The sequence below is a fragment of the Papio anubis genome, chromosome 16, assembly GCF_008728515.1.
Source record: "Papio anubis isolate 15944 chromosome 16, Panubis1.0, whole genome shotgun sequence".
Lineage (NCBI taxonomy): Eukaryota > Metazoa > Chordata > Mammalia > Primates > Cercopithecidae > Papio > Papio anubis.
In genome coordinates, this window is record NC_044991.1 from 26,716,218 (window position 1) to 26,732,761 (window position 16,544).

The 16,544-nt window shown below is 59.2% G+C and overlaps 2 protein-coding genes and 1 pseudogene across 2 annotated transcripts in view; 2 read left to right on the top strand and 1 right to left on the bottom strand.

Moving 5' to 3' along the window:
- Positions 1–587: 587 nt before the first annotated feature.
- LOC110740621 (coiled-coil domain-containing protein 188) lies at positions 588–2,902 on the top strand. Its single transcript, XM_021921867.2, is given in 5 exon segments — positions 588–677; positions 680–1,162; positions 1,451–1,555; positions 1,780–1,873; positions 2,283–2,902. Coding segments are annotated over 5 exon segments (1,350 nt in total). The 5' UTR covers positions 588–629.
- On the bottom strand, positions 1,772–9,183 carry LOC101024247 (annotated as a pseudogene).
- Positions 9,184–9,951: 768 nt separating this feature from the next.
- The window catches only part of LOC110740627 (translation initiation factor IF-2-like), a 41,160-nt gene continuing 34,567 nt past the window's right edge, over positions 9,952–16,544 (top strand). The window contains exon 1 of the mRNA XM_031656015.1: positions 9,952–10,322. Within this exon, the coding sequence (XP_031511875.1) occupies positions 9,952–10,322 (371 nt within the window). The remainder of the gene's footprint in view (positions 10,323–16,544) is intronic.

The window sequence follows — 16,544 nt, forward strand, 5'->3', positions numbered from 1 at the left end:
GGGACAGGAGACAGAGGTGGGAAAGGCTTGGAAGCCATTTTTATTGTTTGATATTTTTTGAATCCACACTGTGTGTGCATTATCTGTTTTACATCTTAAGAAAAATAACAAGGCTGGGCACAGTGGCTCACGTCTGTAATCCCAACACTTTCAGACAGTGAGGCAAGAGATCGCTTGAGGCCAGGAGTTTGAGACCAGCCTGGGCAACACAGTGAGACCGCCATCTCTGCAAAAAATTTAAAAATTAGCATGGTTGCACAGACCTGTATTCCTAGCTACTTGGGAGGCTGAGGTGGGAGGATTGCCTGAGCCCAGGAGTTGGAGGCTGCAATGAGACATCATTGTGTCACTGCGCTCCAGCCTGGGTGACAGAGCAAGGCCCCTTCCCATAAAAAGAAAGAAAGAAAGAAAACTCACATGGTGGGTCAGTGGGTCAGAGGCAGTGAGGTCATCAGGTGGGGCAGCTTCAGGACCAGGTGGGAGGGGCCCATTGCGACCTCCCTGGCTACACCCAGGCCTTTGTGACTGTTGCCTGGGGCAGCCTGGGAGCCAGAGCCCTCAATAAGAGGGCAGTAGGTCAGGCCAGGCCAGAGCCTGGACCTGGGGTCAGGAAGGGGTTGCAGGGAGGGATGGCGGGGCTGAAAACCCTGGGCCCCTGTGGCCACCCCCACCCCCACCCCCACCGTGTCCCCCAGCTGCAGCCTCCAGCAGCCATGGAGAATGCCTGGACTAGCACTGCCAGGGATTTGTAGGGTGGCCCTGCCTGGTCCCCATCTCCTCTGCTCACTCAGTTCAGTCCCAGAGACCTTACCCAGTTCCAGGGGCAGGGGACAGGGGCAGGGGGCCCAGGGTAGAGAGCAAGGCTCCCGCGATCTTTCTGTCCAGCAAGGAGCAGACAGCAAGAAACCCTGAGGGACTGAGACAAGGAAACCTGGAGACAAGGCTCAGGTGGGGCTGGCCCCTGCACCCAGGGTCAAATCAGAGGGCTTCCAGGCAGGAGGGATCCACTGGCTCAGGGCCCAGACCCTGTGCATGCCCATCCCTGTCACTGGAGGGAAGGGCCCTGGCCTCGCCCAGGGCAGCCCTGTCCCAGCTGCAGTGCGGGCCGCTGGGCTCTGCAGAACAGTCCTTCCTGCAGCTGGAGCAGGAGAATCACAGTCTGGTGAGCACCCCACCCACCCCCTGGCACCCTTGCCCCAGCCCCAGCTCTAGCCCCAGGAGCGGCCATGACAGGCAGTCCCCTCTCTCTGCCCCCCACCCCCAGAAGAGGCAGAACCAGGACCTTTGGGAGCAGCTAGGGGCCCTCCTGGGGCCAGGGCAGCAGTTCCTGCCCCTGTGTCCCAAACACTCAAGCTGCACTCCCCTGGCCTGGTACAGAGCCCAAGGACCCCATGCAGCCAATGCCCCACTAGCCCACAGCCTTGGGACTGATCTGGGGGCTCTCCCACAGCCCCCTGACCCAGCTAGCATGCAGCCCTTGGGGAACAGGGTACCTCTGCAGCTGCTGTGGCAGGAGCTGTGCCAGGGGCAAGAGACTTTCGTGCAGCAGTCCCAGGTGGGCCTGGGGGAGGGGCTGTGGGGGGAGGAACCTTCATGCAACACTCCAGGTGGGCCTGGGGGGTTCAGTGGGGAGGAAAGAACCTTCGTGCAGCAGGCCAGTGGGCCTCGGGGAGGGCCTGTAGGGGGAGGAACTTTCGTGCAGCAGGCCGGTGGGCCCGGCAGGGAGGTACCTGCCACCCTGCTGATGCTGCCCAAGCCCACCCTGGGCCCCACCCTCAGAACGAACTGCAGCAGATCCGCCTGTGCTTTGAGAAGATGGTCATCACAGAAGTGCCCGCCTGGCTGAGGGGGAGGGGTACTGGGGGCCCACCCAGTGGGTCCTCCTCAGGCGTGACCCCACCATCCTCCCGACAGCATGGCTGAGATGCACATGGCCCTGAACCACCAGGCCACCAGGCTGCTGGTAGGTCCCCACAGAGCAGCACCCAGAAGGATGGGGCTGGGCAGGCGAGAGGCTGGGTAAGGCGGGGCCGGGGCCTGCTGTGCTTACCTCCTCTGGCCCCCAACACCTCAAGGAGGACGTCCGGGGTGTGCTGGACCAGAAGGACATCTAGCTGGGGATTCTCAGGTAACATGGGGGCAGGGACCAGGTCGGCTGAGCAGGGTCTCGGAAGGGGTCCTGGTCAGGACAGGGCAGATCCACCCTTGACCCCCCCACCTCCATAGCACTGAGCCAGGGGGTGGGTGCCAAGCTGGGGGTGGAGCGCATGGGGTCCTGACAGGCCTCTGCAGGGAGCAGGCCCAGTGCCGCACTCAGGCCAGGAAGGAGCCGCAGATGGCAAGCATGACAGTGAGCCCCCCACGCCCCACTCTGGGTCTGGAGACCAGCCCCCCACCCAGGGCCCTGCTTGGGCAAGGGGGAGAAATGGGCTCCAGCAGAGCAGGTCCAGGGCAGGGGGCATCTGAAAAGTGGCTGCAGGAACCTGTTCAGGAGGAAGGGGCCAGGGCTGTGGTAGGGGGAGCCCTGTCTGAGGAGGGTTTCCCAAAGTCAGGGATCCCCGCCCTCAGCCTGGACCATCGGGGTGGGCTCCCCTCCCCAACAGAAAGGAAGGCCAAAGCTGGAAAGCTCCAAGGGCCTGGCAGGCCAGCTCTGGTAGGTGACTGCGCGGCAGAGCCCAGCCCCCAGGCCCCCTGCGCACCCCTGCCCCTGACTGCCGCCACCCGTAGGCTGTTGACCCTGAGGCTGCTGCTGGGTGCCCTGCTGGGCGCCTATGTGTACATGGTGAACCCTAGGCCCTTCGAGGGGTTGGTGCCACCCCTGCTGAGCCATGCCACCATCTGGAAGCTCCGGGCCCTGCTGGACCCCTTCCTGCACCTTGAGGTGAATGGCCTCCTGTCCTAGGCCGGAGGCCCAGCGGTTCCAGCGAGGAGGCCAGGCGACCAGCACTGCCCCAGACGCCCAGTGGCCATGTCGGCACCACTGTGCGCCATCCCTGCCGGGAGATGCAGAGAAGGGTGGAGGTGGGGTCTGTCCTGAGGGCTGGGCCTGTGGCTGGACATAGAGTCATGACATACATGGCTGGTAAGCATGTCTCTGTGGAAATTGGGGAAGAGACACCCGGGCCATCCGACAGCGAGGGTCCCTCAGGGTGGAGACCCCAGCCTCAGGGCTGGCTTCCCACCCTACATCCCACCTGCCCTCCAGAAGGCAGCCCCTCTGCACAGGGCTCTGACCCCCAAGGGGTCTTAGGAGGGTTTCCACTGAAAGGCAACAGCAGTAAGGACTAGGGGGTCCTCAGGTCTTGCCCCCTGGGCCAGGCCCTCCCGGGGACCTCAGAGGTCAGGTTTTCAGCACTGAACCTGCTGATCCACTGACCTCATGCCCCTCATGCAACTCCCCTCCCTTCCTGGCCACCACCCTCCCTGCCCAGGTCCTGTCACCTCCCCAACCCAGGGCGCCACATTGGTAGACAGAGCTGTGGAGATCAACACCAAAAATTTTATTTGGGGAATTAATTAGCAGGGGTGCCCTTAAGAACAATGCAGGAGAGTTTTGTGGCTTTCTCATCCCAAAATGGGAGAAATAGAGCAGCAGCCCAGGGTAAACCAGGGACAGGGACCCTGTGCCGGAGAAGGGCTGGCCAGAGTGCCACGCTGCCATAGGCCGTACCTCTGCTGGAGGACACAGGGCTTGGGCTTCGGGCCCTCTGAGCTCCCAGCAGCATCGTCTCTGGGTGCAGGCGGCCCTAGTGGGGCCCAGACAGAGCTGGCCATGACCACAGGACCCTGGTGGCAGGCAGGGGCCAGTGGCTCACCACGCTGGCGGCTCCAGGAAATTAAGGCATCTGTTCATGTGTCAGGCGAAGGGCAGGAGTGCAGAGACCTTCGGGGGCAACCTGAGACCCCCCACCCAGCCCAACCCACGGAGGCCTGGGCTCCCCGAGGAGGAAGTGGCTTGGTCTAAAGAGCTTGGTTGGACAGGGAGGCTCAGCAAAGTTTGTGCTGGTCCCCGCAGCTCTGGTGCTGCCCCCTGTGGGGTGCTGGACCCCCTGCAGCAGGTGGGGGACTCACTGAGGTCACGTGGACACAGGGTCTCGGGCCCTGGCAGGCTGGCAGTCTGTCAAGCTGTGGCTGGTGGAGAAGAAAGCCCAGCTCACCTCCAGCCCTGCCCTAGGATCCATGGCAGTCTCACCTCCTGGGTCCCCAGCTGGGCTGTCCCAGGCCCCAGAGCTGCCTACTTGTCATCCTGCTAAGGCCCGGAGAGGCTGGGGAAAAGACTAGGTAGCCAAGTGCAGGCGGCACATGGCCCCACATGGGGGTGCCCCAGGTGGTCGGGCTCCAGGGGGCCCGCAGTGGTGGGCGGTCCTCCAGGCAGCCAAGGTGGCATAGGTGCAGCCCAGGAGGCACCCAAGGCTGGTCACGTTGCCCCCATCCACGGGTACAGGTGCCAATCTGCTCCCTGTGGGCCGCGGCGTCCGTGAGAGAGAAGCAGAAAGGTGGTCAGCACAGCGCCAGCTTCGGGGCCCTACAGCCCGCACCCCTCCCGCACTGGGACAGCCCCAGCCCAGGCTGTCTCAGCCCTGAACAGCTGCGCATCCCTCACACTCCCTCAGCCCTGCCCCTGGCGTTTGTCAGGCAGGAGAGTTCCAGCAGGTTCAGCAGCCCCCACATGGCCCTGAGCCAGCAGGTGGCCCCTATGCACCCACACTTCATTTCGCCAAGCTCTTGGGTTCCTGGGATTCCCCTGTGGGTAGCGGCAGACCTAAGTCTTTCCCCCAAACACCCCATCACTGCCAGAACTGACGCAGACCCAAGGCGAGAGACCCTCACACTTCCCAGCCACAGACCATCGGCCACACCCTCTTCCCAAGCCTCTGACTCAGCCCAAGCCCACAGAAATGCCCCCGAGGAACCCACCTACCCCTGCACACCAGACAGCAGCCACCCCCTCTTCCGGGGCCCGGCCTCTGCCCTCCCCTAACTCTGGGGGTCCTGCAGCAACAGCCCTGGCCTTGCCCAAGGAAAGAATCAAAATAAGCTTTTCTTTTTTAATAAAATTATAGATATATAGATGTAGATATAAAAACATAAAACAGACACAACGCAGGTGGATGCTGTTGTTGTGCTTATTCTCAGGTCCCTCACACCAAAGGAAGCACGGACCCCTCCCCAGTGTGCTTTCCCATGGCGTGAGCACCACAGCCAGGCCAGGGTTGGGGACGTGGCATGCCTTGGGGCAGGGTTCTCCAGTTTGGCAGGGAGGGTCTGAGGGCTGGGGAGGGGGCTCTGGGTGTCATAGGCCCCGTGGCAGCATCATCCCTGTGTCTGCTCCCGTCTGCCCCGTCACTTCCCACAAGAGCATAAAGCAAAGGTTGAGGCTTTGATGAAAGGGACAGTGGCAGCTGGAACACTGACACATGGCTGGCCATCTGTCCACCTATCCACCACCACCCAGAACAGGCCAGAGCAGAAGCATAAGCCTTGCCAAGCTATGAGCTCCCAGCGGGGTCCATGAAAGGCAACGCGTTAGTTAGGAGTAGCCTGGCGGTGACACTCGGTCCAGGAGCCCACAGGCTGTGTCGGAAGGACGGCGGAGGCCCTGGATGCCTCTGTCCATCCCTGGGACCCGGCCGTAAAGGGACCGTTGGGGGCTGGCCTGGTGATGATCAGGGGTGCATGGGTGATGGGAGTGGGCCAAGCCTGGCTGAGAAAGGGTGCCCCAAAGAGGCTGACTAGGCCCCCCTCACTGCCCTAGCCATGGGACAGGCCCAGACACAGACCAGCCCAGCGGCCCTTGTCCCAGTGAGCCAACTTCCCCATGGCCAGATGAGTGGATGGGCAGGCAGGGCGCCTGGGGCAAGGTGTGGAGGCGTGGCACTCTCTCCCGCTGATGGGTCCATAACAGGCTAGGGTGGCCTCGTGTTCCTGGGGCAGAGAAGATGGTGGGGAGGTGGATGCGCTGTGGGGTCCTGGTCCCCGTGGCACCACAGCAGATGGGTGGTGGTCAGTCCTCACACCGAGATCTTGTACGTGGTCCCACCCACGCCGGACACCTTCTTAATCAGCGTGTGCTGTGTAGGGCTGGCAGAGGGCCCTGGGGGGCCGGTGGTAGGTCCCAGCCGGGCCAGGCCCGGGGACTGCCCATTAAGCTTACCTGGGGGAGTCTTCACCTGAGGGTGGTCTCTGCATCAAAACACGCACATACACGCATGCACATGGTGAACACAGGAATGCATCCGGACAGAGGATGGAGGAGGCAGCAGGACATAGATGACACGGACGTGGACTGGTGTAACCATGTCGTGGGGGCCCAGGGCAGTCCCTGCCCTCTGGGCTCGGAGGGTTCACCTGGAAAGCAGGCGGGAGATGCAGAGCCTGCCTGGGGAGCAGCTGTGCCATCACAGGACAGACAGATGTCATCAGAACTGCCACCACCCTCCCGGGTCCCTGGGTCCCTCCTAGGCAGCACTGGCCCCAGAGAGCATGGGGCAGCCAGGTGGGCACTGACTGGAGCCCCTGTCCTGCCCTGCACTGGAAGCCTGGTCACTCTGCCTGGCCTCATTCCTGCTCTCTCTCAGGAAAACGAGGGGCTGCCCTCCTGCCCACCAGCGCTGACCAACAGTAGCTCTACCCTTGCCGCTTAAACCTTCTTGAGGTGAGAGCCCTTTGTCCCAGGGCTGCGATCCCTGTCTGGCTGCAATGCTGCCCACTTCTAGGTCTCGGGCTCCCCATTCATCACTGCCAATGGCAGCCTCCTCCTCAACTCCACAAAAGCTGGACAGACTCCCACCCTGTGGGGTAGGGGAGGTCTACTCAGGGCTGGATGGACTGCTGTGCCCTCAGCTTCTTTGTGGCCAAGTGGCCTGGCCTAGGCTGGGCTGGGCTCTCCCCCTGGGGCTGCATCTGACAACGGGAAACATCTGAGCCTGTGCTTGAGGTTTCCAGGCCCAGATGGGGCAACAGACGCCATGAGGACACCATGCACCACGGCCTGGGTCCTGGCCCCAGCAGGTGTGCAGTTCTCCTACCTGGGCCTGGGCCTGCGAGCCAGCTGACCCTGCTTTCTCAGGTACCAACCTACTGGGTGCCTGGAGCACACCTGCTTTCTCCAGTTCTCAGTTTCCCCACCTACGAGCAGGGAAGTCCCTGCTTCCTGGAACTGTGTCCCACAGGGAGGGCCAGGGCCTGGCCACCCAGGGTGGCACATTCTGTGCTAGGTAATGTCCTCAGCCCCAGCCTCCAAGAGATGCAGCAAAGCAGACCCAGGGAGAGCCCTGGGTGGACAGGGTCACTGTGACCCAGGAAGCCAGAGCCACAGCCTAAAGGAGACCCAGGTTGCCGCATGACACCGGCCCCAAGGAGAAAGCCCCACGGCCTCCCACATGCTGGGTCTACGCCAGCTCTAGGGGAACGAGTTGTTGGGATGAGGACACAAATTCTCATACCCCGTCCCCAGAGAGTGCCCAGGACATCCTCAGAGCTGGGCCACATGGGCTAGCCAGGGCCTTCAAGGCAGGGTGAGGCACATCCTCCCTGTCCCATCCCCAGAGAAAAACTCAGGCCCCTGGGATGACCTTTGAGTGCCCAGCCAAGAGGGGCCCTGCAGATGGCTGGACAGCTGCCCTGTGCCAGGAAGCCCACCCGCACCTCCCGGCACCCACCTCTGCACAGCCAGCGAGGGCGATGGCTCTGGGAGGTCCATGTGGATGAAAGTGACAGCTCTGGGGCCCACGTAGGACGGTGAGTCAGGAGTGCCTGTCAGGGAGGGCAGGCCCTGGAGTGTGACTGACCTGTGTGAGTCACTGCTGAACCAGGGCCCCAGGGCATTGCTGCTGGCCTTATCAGCCTGCAGGGAGGACGACATCCAAGGTGCATGGCTCACGGAGCTGGACAGCAGGGACAGTGATGTCTGCAGGGCAGGGTTGCGGGCACCGCCGAAGCCGGGCCCAGCCACAGGGTCCTCTCTGGAGCCGTAATGCAGTGTGGAACCTCGGGGGCCCTGGCACGGCACACTGGCCTGCTGCAGGGTATAGAAGCTGGGCGCGTCATAGACGCCCAAGTCGCCGAAGAGTGAGTTGGCCTGGGAGCGCAGCAGGCACTCATGCTCCTCCCTGTCCTTGTGCTCCTGGATGGATGCCATGATGGCCCTGGACAGGTTGTTGTAGTGCACAGGTGAGGGCTCTGGGGGCCGGCGGCCCAGCATGGGGCTGAAGCTGCGGGGCAGGGGCCGTGGTGGGTCACCCGTTGCCCTAGGGTGCAGGTAGGGTCAGTGGTATCTGGCCACGCCAACTGCTGGATGGGCGGGGCAGGCATGGCCACCAGGTGGGTCAGGGTTGAGCACGCTATCATAGGACAGGCTGCTGTTGCCGTTGGGCAGTGCATGGGGGCAAAGATGCTACAGTGGGGCATGGGGGGGGTCCACCCTCGGAGCGCAGGGGCTGCAGAGCGACGTGGTCCCCGCCCCGCCAGCTCGAGGCCTTGAGGCTCAGGGAGCACAAAGTGCTGAGAAGGCATCAGAGGTGCTGAATGACGGGGATGGCTGGTAGGCTGTGTGCAGGTCCCTGCGCCCATAGTCAGGGAGGTCCCGGCTCGGCTCAGACACAAAGTTCAGGCTACGGATGTTGTCGTCCCCCAGGGTCAGGAAATCAGGGCCTGGAACCTGTAAGGAGAAGGCATTCTCACCACTGCCCACCTGCCACCCTGCCCGCAGCCGCCAGTCAGCACCCACGGGGGCCACACCTGGCACCGTGGCCTCAGGAACTGGGCCTCAAGGAGCCATAAGAGCCACACAGTGACCCATGGCCCTGTCCCTGAGCATCCATGGCTGAGGAGCAGGGGCTCTGCAGCAGGAGGGAGGCCACAGCTGGCTACTGCAGACACCCAGGGCTCCACCCTTTGAGCCACGCAGCCCCAGGGGCCCACCACTCAGGGCAGCCACAGGGAGGATGAGCCCCGTCTAGCCTCTGTGATGGGCACATGGGCATGGGCTTGGGCTAGGGACAAGAGCCTCAGGAACCACAAAGCCAGAAAGGGATCAGGGCAAATGTGGGCTCAATGCACTTGGCCAACCAGACCCAAGTTCCCCCCTGGACCCAGGAGTCCCAGAAACATGATGTACCCAGAGCCCTCATCTCCAAGCAGAGCTGCCTCCTCCTGCGAGGCGCGGCCCCTGCATGCCTGCATGCCAAGGAGGCCCAGACTTACTGCTCCACCATGTGACTCTCTCCAGGAAGAACATCAGTCTTGAGGGGAGAGGTCCCTAGGGATGGGGCTGGTCTAGGTGCATGGGGTCCAGCCACAGGCCTGCCTCTCAGGGTGGCCCAGAAGGAGGGATGGCACCCTGGGGCTGTTCAGCGTTCCTGATCACTGCACAGACCGCCCTGCGCTGCCCACCATTCCAGTGACCACAGAAGAGAAATGTGCTTTCTCAAGCAGGTCTCAAAGCTTCCAAAGTCTTCCCATAGACCTTACAGAGTGACTAATTCCACTCTGTAAGGTGGAATTCCAGGCATCCCGGTACACAGTGCTCCTGGGGGCAGACGCCCACCTGGCCTAGGTCAATGCTGGCCAAGGGACAGATGCCAAGCCTGGACGTGCCATGCCAGCCCCTTCCAGGACACCATGCTCCCCTCCGTGGCTCCCAGTTCTGGGTGCACACAGGCAGGGTCCTACCAGGAATCTCTATGGCTCCACCTGCCCCATCCGCCTCTTCTAGGCTCCCACTAACCTGCCTGTTTCCCCATCCAAGGGCCTGACTGCCAGCCCAGGCCCCCACCACAGACACTAACCTCCAGCAGACGCCCTCTTCATTGTAGGGATCGGGCGGGCGCCTTGGGGACCGAAAGTCGCTTTGGGTCTCCCCGCCGCTGGGTCCACATCCAGGCGCCAGCCGCTCCAGTCTGGCCGGAGCTAGGCGCCCTCCGCTCCTCCTGGCTTGGGCTGGGCTTAGCCATGGGCGCACAGGGCGAGGGCGGCAGCGGCGTGGACTGGAGGGACGCTCGCCGCGCGGGCCGCCAGCAGGATGAAAGTCGTCTGGGATCAGGTGGTTTGAGGTGCAAGGAATCCGCCCAGTTGACCCGCCCGCTAGCTGGGGCGGGTCGGCGACAGGCCGGGGATGGACCTTGCGGCGGGCTGGGAGCTCGGGAGCATCGGCCGGCAGGAGCGGAAGCGCTGCAGGCCAGGCGGCAGGAGGCACTCAGCCAGCCCAGTGCACCCTGGCGGCGCGGCCCCAAAGGCGGCGCATTCCTAAAGAGGCGGCGGCCCCTGCAGGAGGCCAAGGGGATGGCGGCCTGGGCTGCAGTGGACCAGGGCGCAGGCCCGAGGTGTGGCAGCCTAAGTTGGCCTGCTCCTCAAGCGGGCAAGTGCTTGGTCCCCAGGCCTGGGGATGGCCTCTGCCTACCCACTCCCTTCCTGGTCTCACTAAACCCATGAACCCCTCCCCCGGCCCCCTGCACAGAAATCCCTTTCTGGAGCACGATCACCCCATTTTTCACTAAGAAACAGGCTCAAGGCTTAAGAGAGTTCTGGGGACCCTCCCGGGCCTTGTGGTCCTCTCTGCACCATCCCAGGGAAGGGATCCAGGCCTGATGTTACCTGTAACCCTTCAGGGGTCCCCCACCTCTTCCGTCCTGGGGAATGCCGACTCCAAACCCAGAAGAGGCTCTCGGAGGCCACCTGCTTAGTATCCCCCACTCTATCAAGCCAGCCCCCACGGGGCCGGGCGGGGGGCATGGGACCAGAGAACCCAGTGATGCCCCTGCACACACCCCACAGGGGTGCAGGTGTCCCTTCTCTGCCTTCTGCTTCGGGCACCCACCGGGCCTCACTGATGAGCTCCTAAGTCCATCCCGGGGTCTTCAGACAACTGCCAGGTGGCCCCATACCTGGACGAGTGCTGGGAGTCAGCTCAGATGGGCTGGGTCCTCCCCAGGCCCACCCTGCATGAGAGGACCATGCAGATGAGGGTCTTGCAGGCCAGCCTGTGTCAGTCTGAAGAACCCTGACTCAAGGATGGAGTGGGCCAGCCTGAGGCCTTGATGGCCCTTCTCAGAGCCCAGGTCCGCTGATATGAAACAGAGACCTGGTGACTGGGCAGCCCTGTGCTCTCTGCCTGACCCTGCCGTGAAGGTGGCCCTGAGGGAGATGAGCAGGGTGCAAGACTGGTGGCCTGTCTGCCTTGTCCAGAGGAAGTGAGGACCTACCAGAGCCCTGGTGCTCCCATCTCAGCCCAGTGGTAGGCAGCTTCGTGGGGTGGAGACATGCTGGGCAGGCCGGGCCCTCTGCCTGCTGTGCCCACACATCTCTGGTTGCCGCTTTGTGGCCCTCATCACCTTGGCCTGCTTTATCCCTATCACCCTTGTCCCAGCCTAGGCTTACCAGGGCATTGTGGAGTGCATGCCATTCCCAGCCACACAGAAGGTGAGGTGGGGTCCAGACACCCCCAGCCACTCTGCCCCCAGCCTCCTGAAGGGGTGGGCTGTGCACACACTGCCACCTCTCCAGTGGGTGCTGGCTGCCAAGTGCCACCATCTCAGCCCCTGCCGTGGCTCAACGGGTCCTCCCATAGCCATATCAAGACGTCGTCACCCATTGCACAGATGGGGAAGCTCAGGCAAAGCTCACAGAGCCAGTGGGAGACTGAGGCCTGACCCCCAAACAAGCATTCTTCCTCCAGGGTCCCTGCACACAGCAGCCCCCGGACTAGAAACTGAGCTCTCACCACAGGGATGGATCACATCCTCAGACGAGTCATTTGGCACTGGCCATCAGTCTGAGGACAGCGCTGGGATGGACCAGGCTCCAGTCTTGCGCTGCTCTGTGCTTGCAGAGAGGCCTTGAGAGACACTTCTGTGCTTACTGCGCAGGCGTCACTTCAATTATCGGTGACCCAGAGCGGCCCACTACAGCTGAAGATTGTGACCCCACCCCCTCTCTCATAGGTTTAAAGCCCCTCCCACCCCTCCTGCAGCAGCCAAAGTGGCCATTCTGGGGCATGGGATGGGCATGGGAGAAAATGGGGAGCCAGGGCTGTCCTGGAGGCTTCTGGCACCGGAACCCTCTCCAGCCACCAAGCCCAGCTGTTCCCTGTTGCTCTGGGCTGAGGCCTGGGCCTCCACCTGCCCACAGTTCTGTGCAGTGGGCCTGCAGAGGGAGCGCTGAGGGACGGGCTGGTTGGCTGTGTCTGCCACCTCAGTCAGCATCCTGGCCAGCGCCCTCCTCTCTGGAAGCTGGGCCCCCTTCTGGGTGCTGGCTGGCTGGTTAGGTGTGGGCCAGCGTTGACAGGGAGTTATAGGGGTGCAGAAGCAGAGTTGAGCAGGGCTAGGCAGCTGGTTGGTCTGCTGCCAGCAAGGCACAGTCCACTTCTCAGGCTGTGCATGTGGGACGGTTTGGTAAGGTACATTTTTCAGGGTGTAGCCAGGTGGGGGGCAGCATGGGGAGTGGTGCACTCTCTGGGCAGGCGACCGCGGAGCCATCACCCCCAGGACCCAACGGGCAAGAGAGGGGGAGCAGCTGATGGCTGGTGAGGGGCTAGCGGGGAGGGCTTGACAGGGGCACAGTCAGTTCTATGGGGTAACCTCATGGGAGGAGCCAGGGACCCTGTGGGCAGAGTCTGGCCGTCTGCTGCCCGGAGTCTACACCAATCAGTTCCCAGGAAGCCCTAGCAGGGGTGCTGGAAGGACAGGCCATCTGTGTCCAGCTGATCCAAGCTCCCAGGCTTTCTGGACACGTGGCCCTGGGGATCAGGAGTGAGCTGGAGACTGGAGGCAGCTGTGCCCTCAGAGCTGGGTAGATCTGTCACACCCTGCCTGGGCTAGGTCAGCAGGGCCACACAGGCATCTGCCTGAATCGCTCCCCACCTCAGACCCACCCTGTAGGTCATGTCCTTTGCCAGCTTGCTCAGCCCACCACCTCCCTCCAGTGAGGCCAGAGGCTGCCTCACTTCCAACCCCCAAGCCCAACCTGGGGCTCTGCTGAGCAGGCGTCAAGAAGGGTGAGCAGGCATTTCGAACCTGCCCTGGTTTTGAGCTGAGGGAAGTGGAGGATGCAGGAGTTGCCCACTCCAGAGGCCCTGGGTGTGTGTGAGGAGCCCTGAGGCTGGGCCGAGCCACTTGGAGACACTGTGCCCCCTCCATCTGAGATTGGGGCCCAGGTGCCCGGGACACTACAGACCTTTTGGGGAACCTGGGAGTCGGGAAGTCTAGAGCTGGGACCCACAAGCTGGATTCTGAGCTTTCATCCACGCCCCCCTGACGCTCCCCCAGCCACTGCCTGTGCATCAGGGGAGACAACATCCCTCCATGCCCACCTCTGTCCCCATCCAGGCTGTTCCTCCCCTCATCTGCTGGGATCAGTTTTTTTCTTTAACTGAGCCCCATGGCAGCAAAGGGAGAGCTCCAGGGGACCAGGCAGCAGAGAGGGGAAGGGAGAAGCCCTCAAACAGGCCGGGAGGTGGGAGGCCATGCACTCCGCACAGAGCCACACACAGCAGGAGGGGGCTGGGCGGAGGTTCAGAGCCCATTCTCTCCTGGGCACTGTTCTGGAATGGCCCCTAGTCCCACTCTGTTCTAAAGATGGGACCCTCCAGCCCAGGGACCCTGGATGGGGTCCAGCCTGGGCAACAAGAGCGAAACTCCATCTCAAAAAAAAAAAAGTAAGAATTAACTAAGGAGGAGAAAGACTTGTACAATGAAAAGTACAAAACATTAGAGAAATTAGACATAAATAAATGGAAACATATTCCATGTTCATGGATTGGAAGACCTTATATTGTTAAGATATCAATAATACCCAAAACAATCTATAAATGTAATGCAATCCCTACCAAAATACCATGATTTTTTTTTTCAGAAATAGAAAAACCTATCCTAAATTCACATGAAATATCAAAGGGTCCTGAATAGCTAAAGCAACCTTGAAAAAGAAGAACAGAGGTAGAAAACTCACATTTTCTGATTTCAAAACTTACTACAAAGCTACAGTAATCTAAACAGTGTGGTACTGGCATAAAGATAGACATAAGAGACTGACAGAATAGAGAGCCCAGATTTATAGTCAAATGATTTCTGATGAGGGTACCAAGACGATTTAAGGGGGGAAAGAACAATCTTTACAACAACTGGTGCTGGGAAAACTGAACATCCACATGCAAAAGAATGAAGCTGAAGCTGGATCTTTACCTAATAGCATACACAAAAATTCACTCAAAGTGGAACAAAGACATAAATGTAAGACTGAAACAATAAAACTCCTAGAGGAAAAGCTTCACGACATTGGATTTAGCAATGATTTCTTGCATATGACACCAAAAGCACTAATAGCAAAAGAAAAAGTAGACAAATTAGACTTCAAGAAAATTAAACTTTTATGTGCATCAAAATACACTATTAACAGAGTAAAAAGGCAACCCACAGAATGGAAGAAAATATTTTAAAATCATATGCCTGATAAAGGATTAATAAACAGAATATAAAGAGAACTACTAAAACTCAACAACAAAAAAACCACCAACCCAATTTAAAAAATGAGCAAAGCAGCCAGGCACTGTGGCTCACACCTGTAATCCCAGCACTTTGGGAGGCCGAGGAGGGTGGATCACTTGAGGTCAGGAGTTCAAGACCAGCCGGGTCAACATGGCAAAACCCCATCTCTACACAAAACACAAAAATTAGCAGGGCATGGTGGTGCATGACTGTAGTCCCAGCTACTTGGAAGGCTGAGGCACGAGAATCACTTGAACCTGGGAGGTGGATATTGCAGTGAGCCGAGATCACAGCACTGCCCTCCAGCCTGGGTGATAGAGTGAGACTCTGTCTCAAAAAAAAAAAAAAAAAAAAAAGCAAAGTACTTAAATAGACATTTTTCTAAAGGTATACAAATGGCCAGCAAGCACTTGAAAGGATGCTTAACATCATGAATCCTTAGGGAAATGCAAACCAAAACTGCAATGAGACACCACCCCACACCCATCAGGATAAATACTATTTAAAAAAAAAACAAAAACAAAAACAGAAATTACAAGCACTGGTGAGGATGTGGAGAAGTCAGAACCCTTCTTCATTGTTGGTGGGGCTGTATGATGGTAGAGCAGCTGTGGAAAACAGTATGAGGGTTCCTCACAATATTAAAAATTGAATTGCCATATGCTTTAGCAACTCCACTTCTGGGTATATACTGGTGAACCCAAAATATCTGAAACAGGTCTGAGTTTATTAATAGAAAGTTAATTTTGCCAAGTTTAAGGACACACCTGTGACATAGCTTCAGGTGGTCCTGATGACATGTGCCCAAGGTGGTTGGGGCACAGCTTGCTTTTATACATTTTAGGGACATGAGACATCAATCAATATGTGTAAGACGTACATTAGTTCAGTCCGGAAAGGTGAGACAACTCAAAGAGGCAGGGTCTTCCAGGTCATAGGTAGATAAGAGACAAATGGTTGTATTCTTCTGAGTCTTTTATCAACCTTTTACTGAATACACAATTTGGTCTGTAAATTTGCATTTTTACATAAACAATAGGCAGAGAGAGGAAGCAATCCAATATGCATCTGTCGCAGGTGAGCAGAGGGATGAGTTTCTGTCTTACATATTTGAAGATCAGCTATCAGTTTATATTGCCAGGGTGAAATTCAACAGAGCTGTTTTAGGGTAAAAATCTTGAGGCCTGCAAGGAACTTCCTTGTAGGCAAATTGTGAGGGAAGTATGTAGCTGTGCTGTTTTGTTTGAGATGGAGTTTCACTCTTTTTGCCCAGGCTGTAGTGTAATGGCGTAATCTCAGCTCACGGCAACCTCCGCCTCCCAGGTTCAAGTGAATCTCCTGCCTCAGCCTCCCGAGTAGCTGGAATTACAGGTGCACGCCACCACGCCCGGCTAATTTTGTATTTTTAGTAGAGATGGGGTTTCACCATGTTGGCCAAGCTGGTTTTGAACTCCTGACCTCAGGCGATCTGCCCACCTGGGCCTCCCAAAGTGCTGGGAGGGTGAGGCACAAAATCCTAGTAGGCAGAGGTTGCAGTGAGCCAAGATTGTGTCACTGCATTCTCCAGCCTGGGTGACTTGTGGTCCCAGCTACTCAGGAGGTTGAGGTAGAAGGATCGCTTGAGTCTGGGAGGTTGAGGCTGCAGTGAGCTATGATCAAGCTACAGCACTACGTACGGCCTGGGTGACAGAGCAAGATTCTGCCAAAAAAAAAAAAAATCCTTAACATTGCATGGCCAACCTTATTCAAGAGCCCAGTGTGTCTGGGCCCCTTCAGGGTTAAATTTCGGTGAAGTCAACACACAGCGCCTTTCACCATGGTCACTGGACATTCCCTCTTCATTTCTCCTACACTCTTCGCTCTCCCACCAGATCACCCCAGGACTCCTCTCTCTTGCCACTGATGAACTGCTGTGGGAAAAACCTAATGGCCACTTTGCACTGCCCATCCTCCTGGACATCCTGGCAGCAGTCCGGGGGAGGGGCTCACCTGCGATTCCGAAGATCCTCTCCTCTCCGGATCCTGACATCAGAACCTGCTCCTCCCTCTCTGGATGCTCCTCCC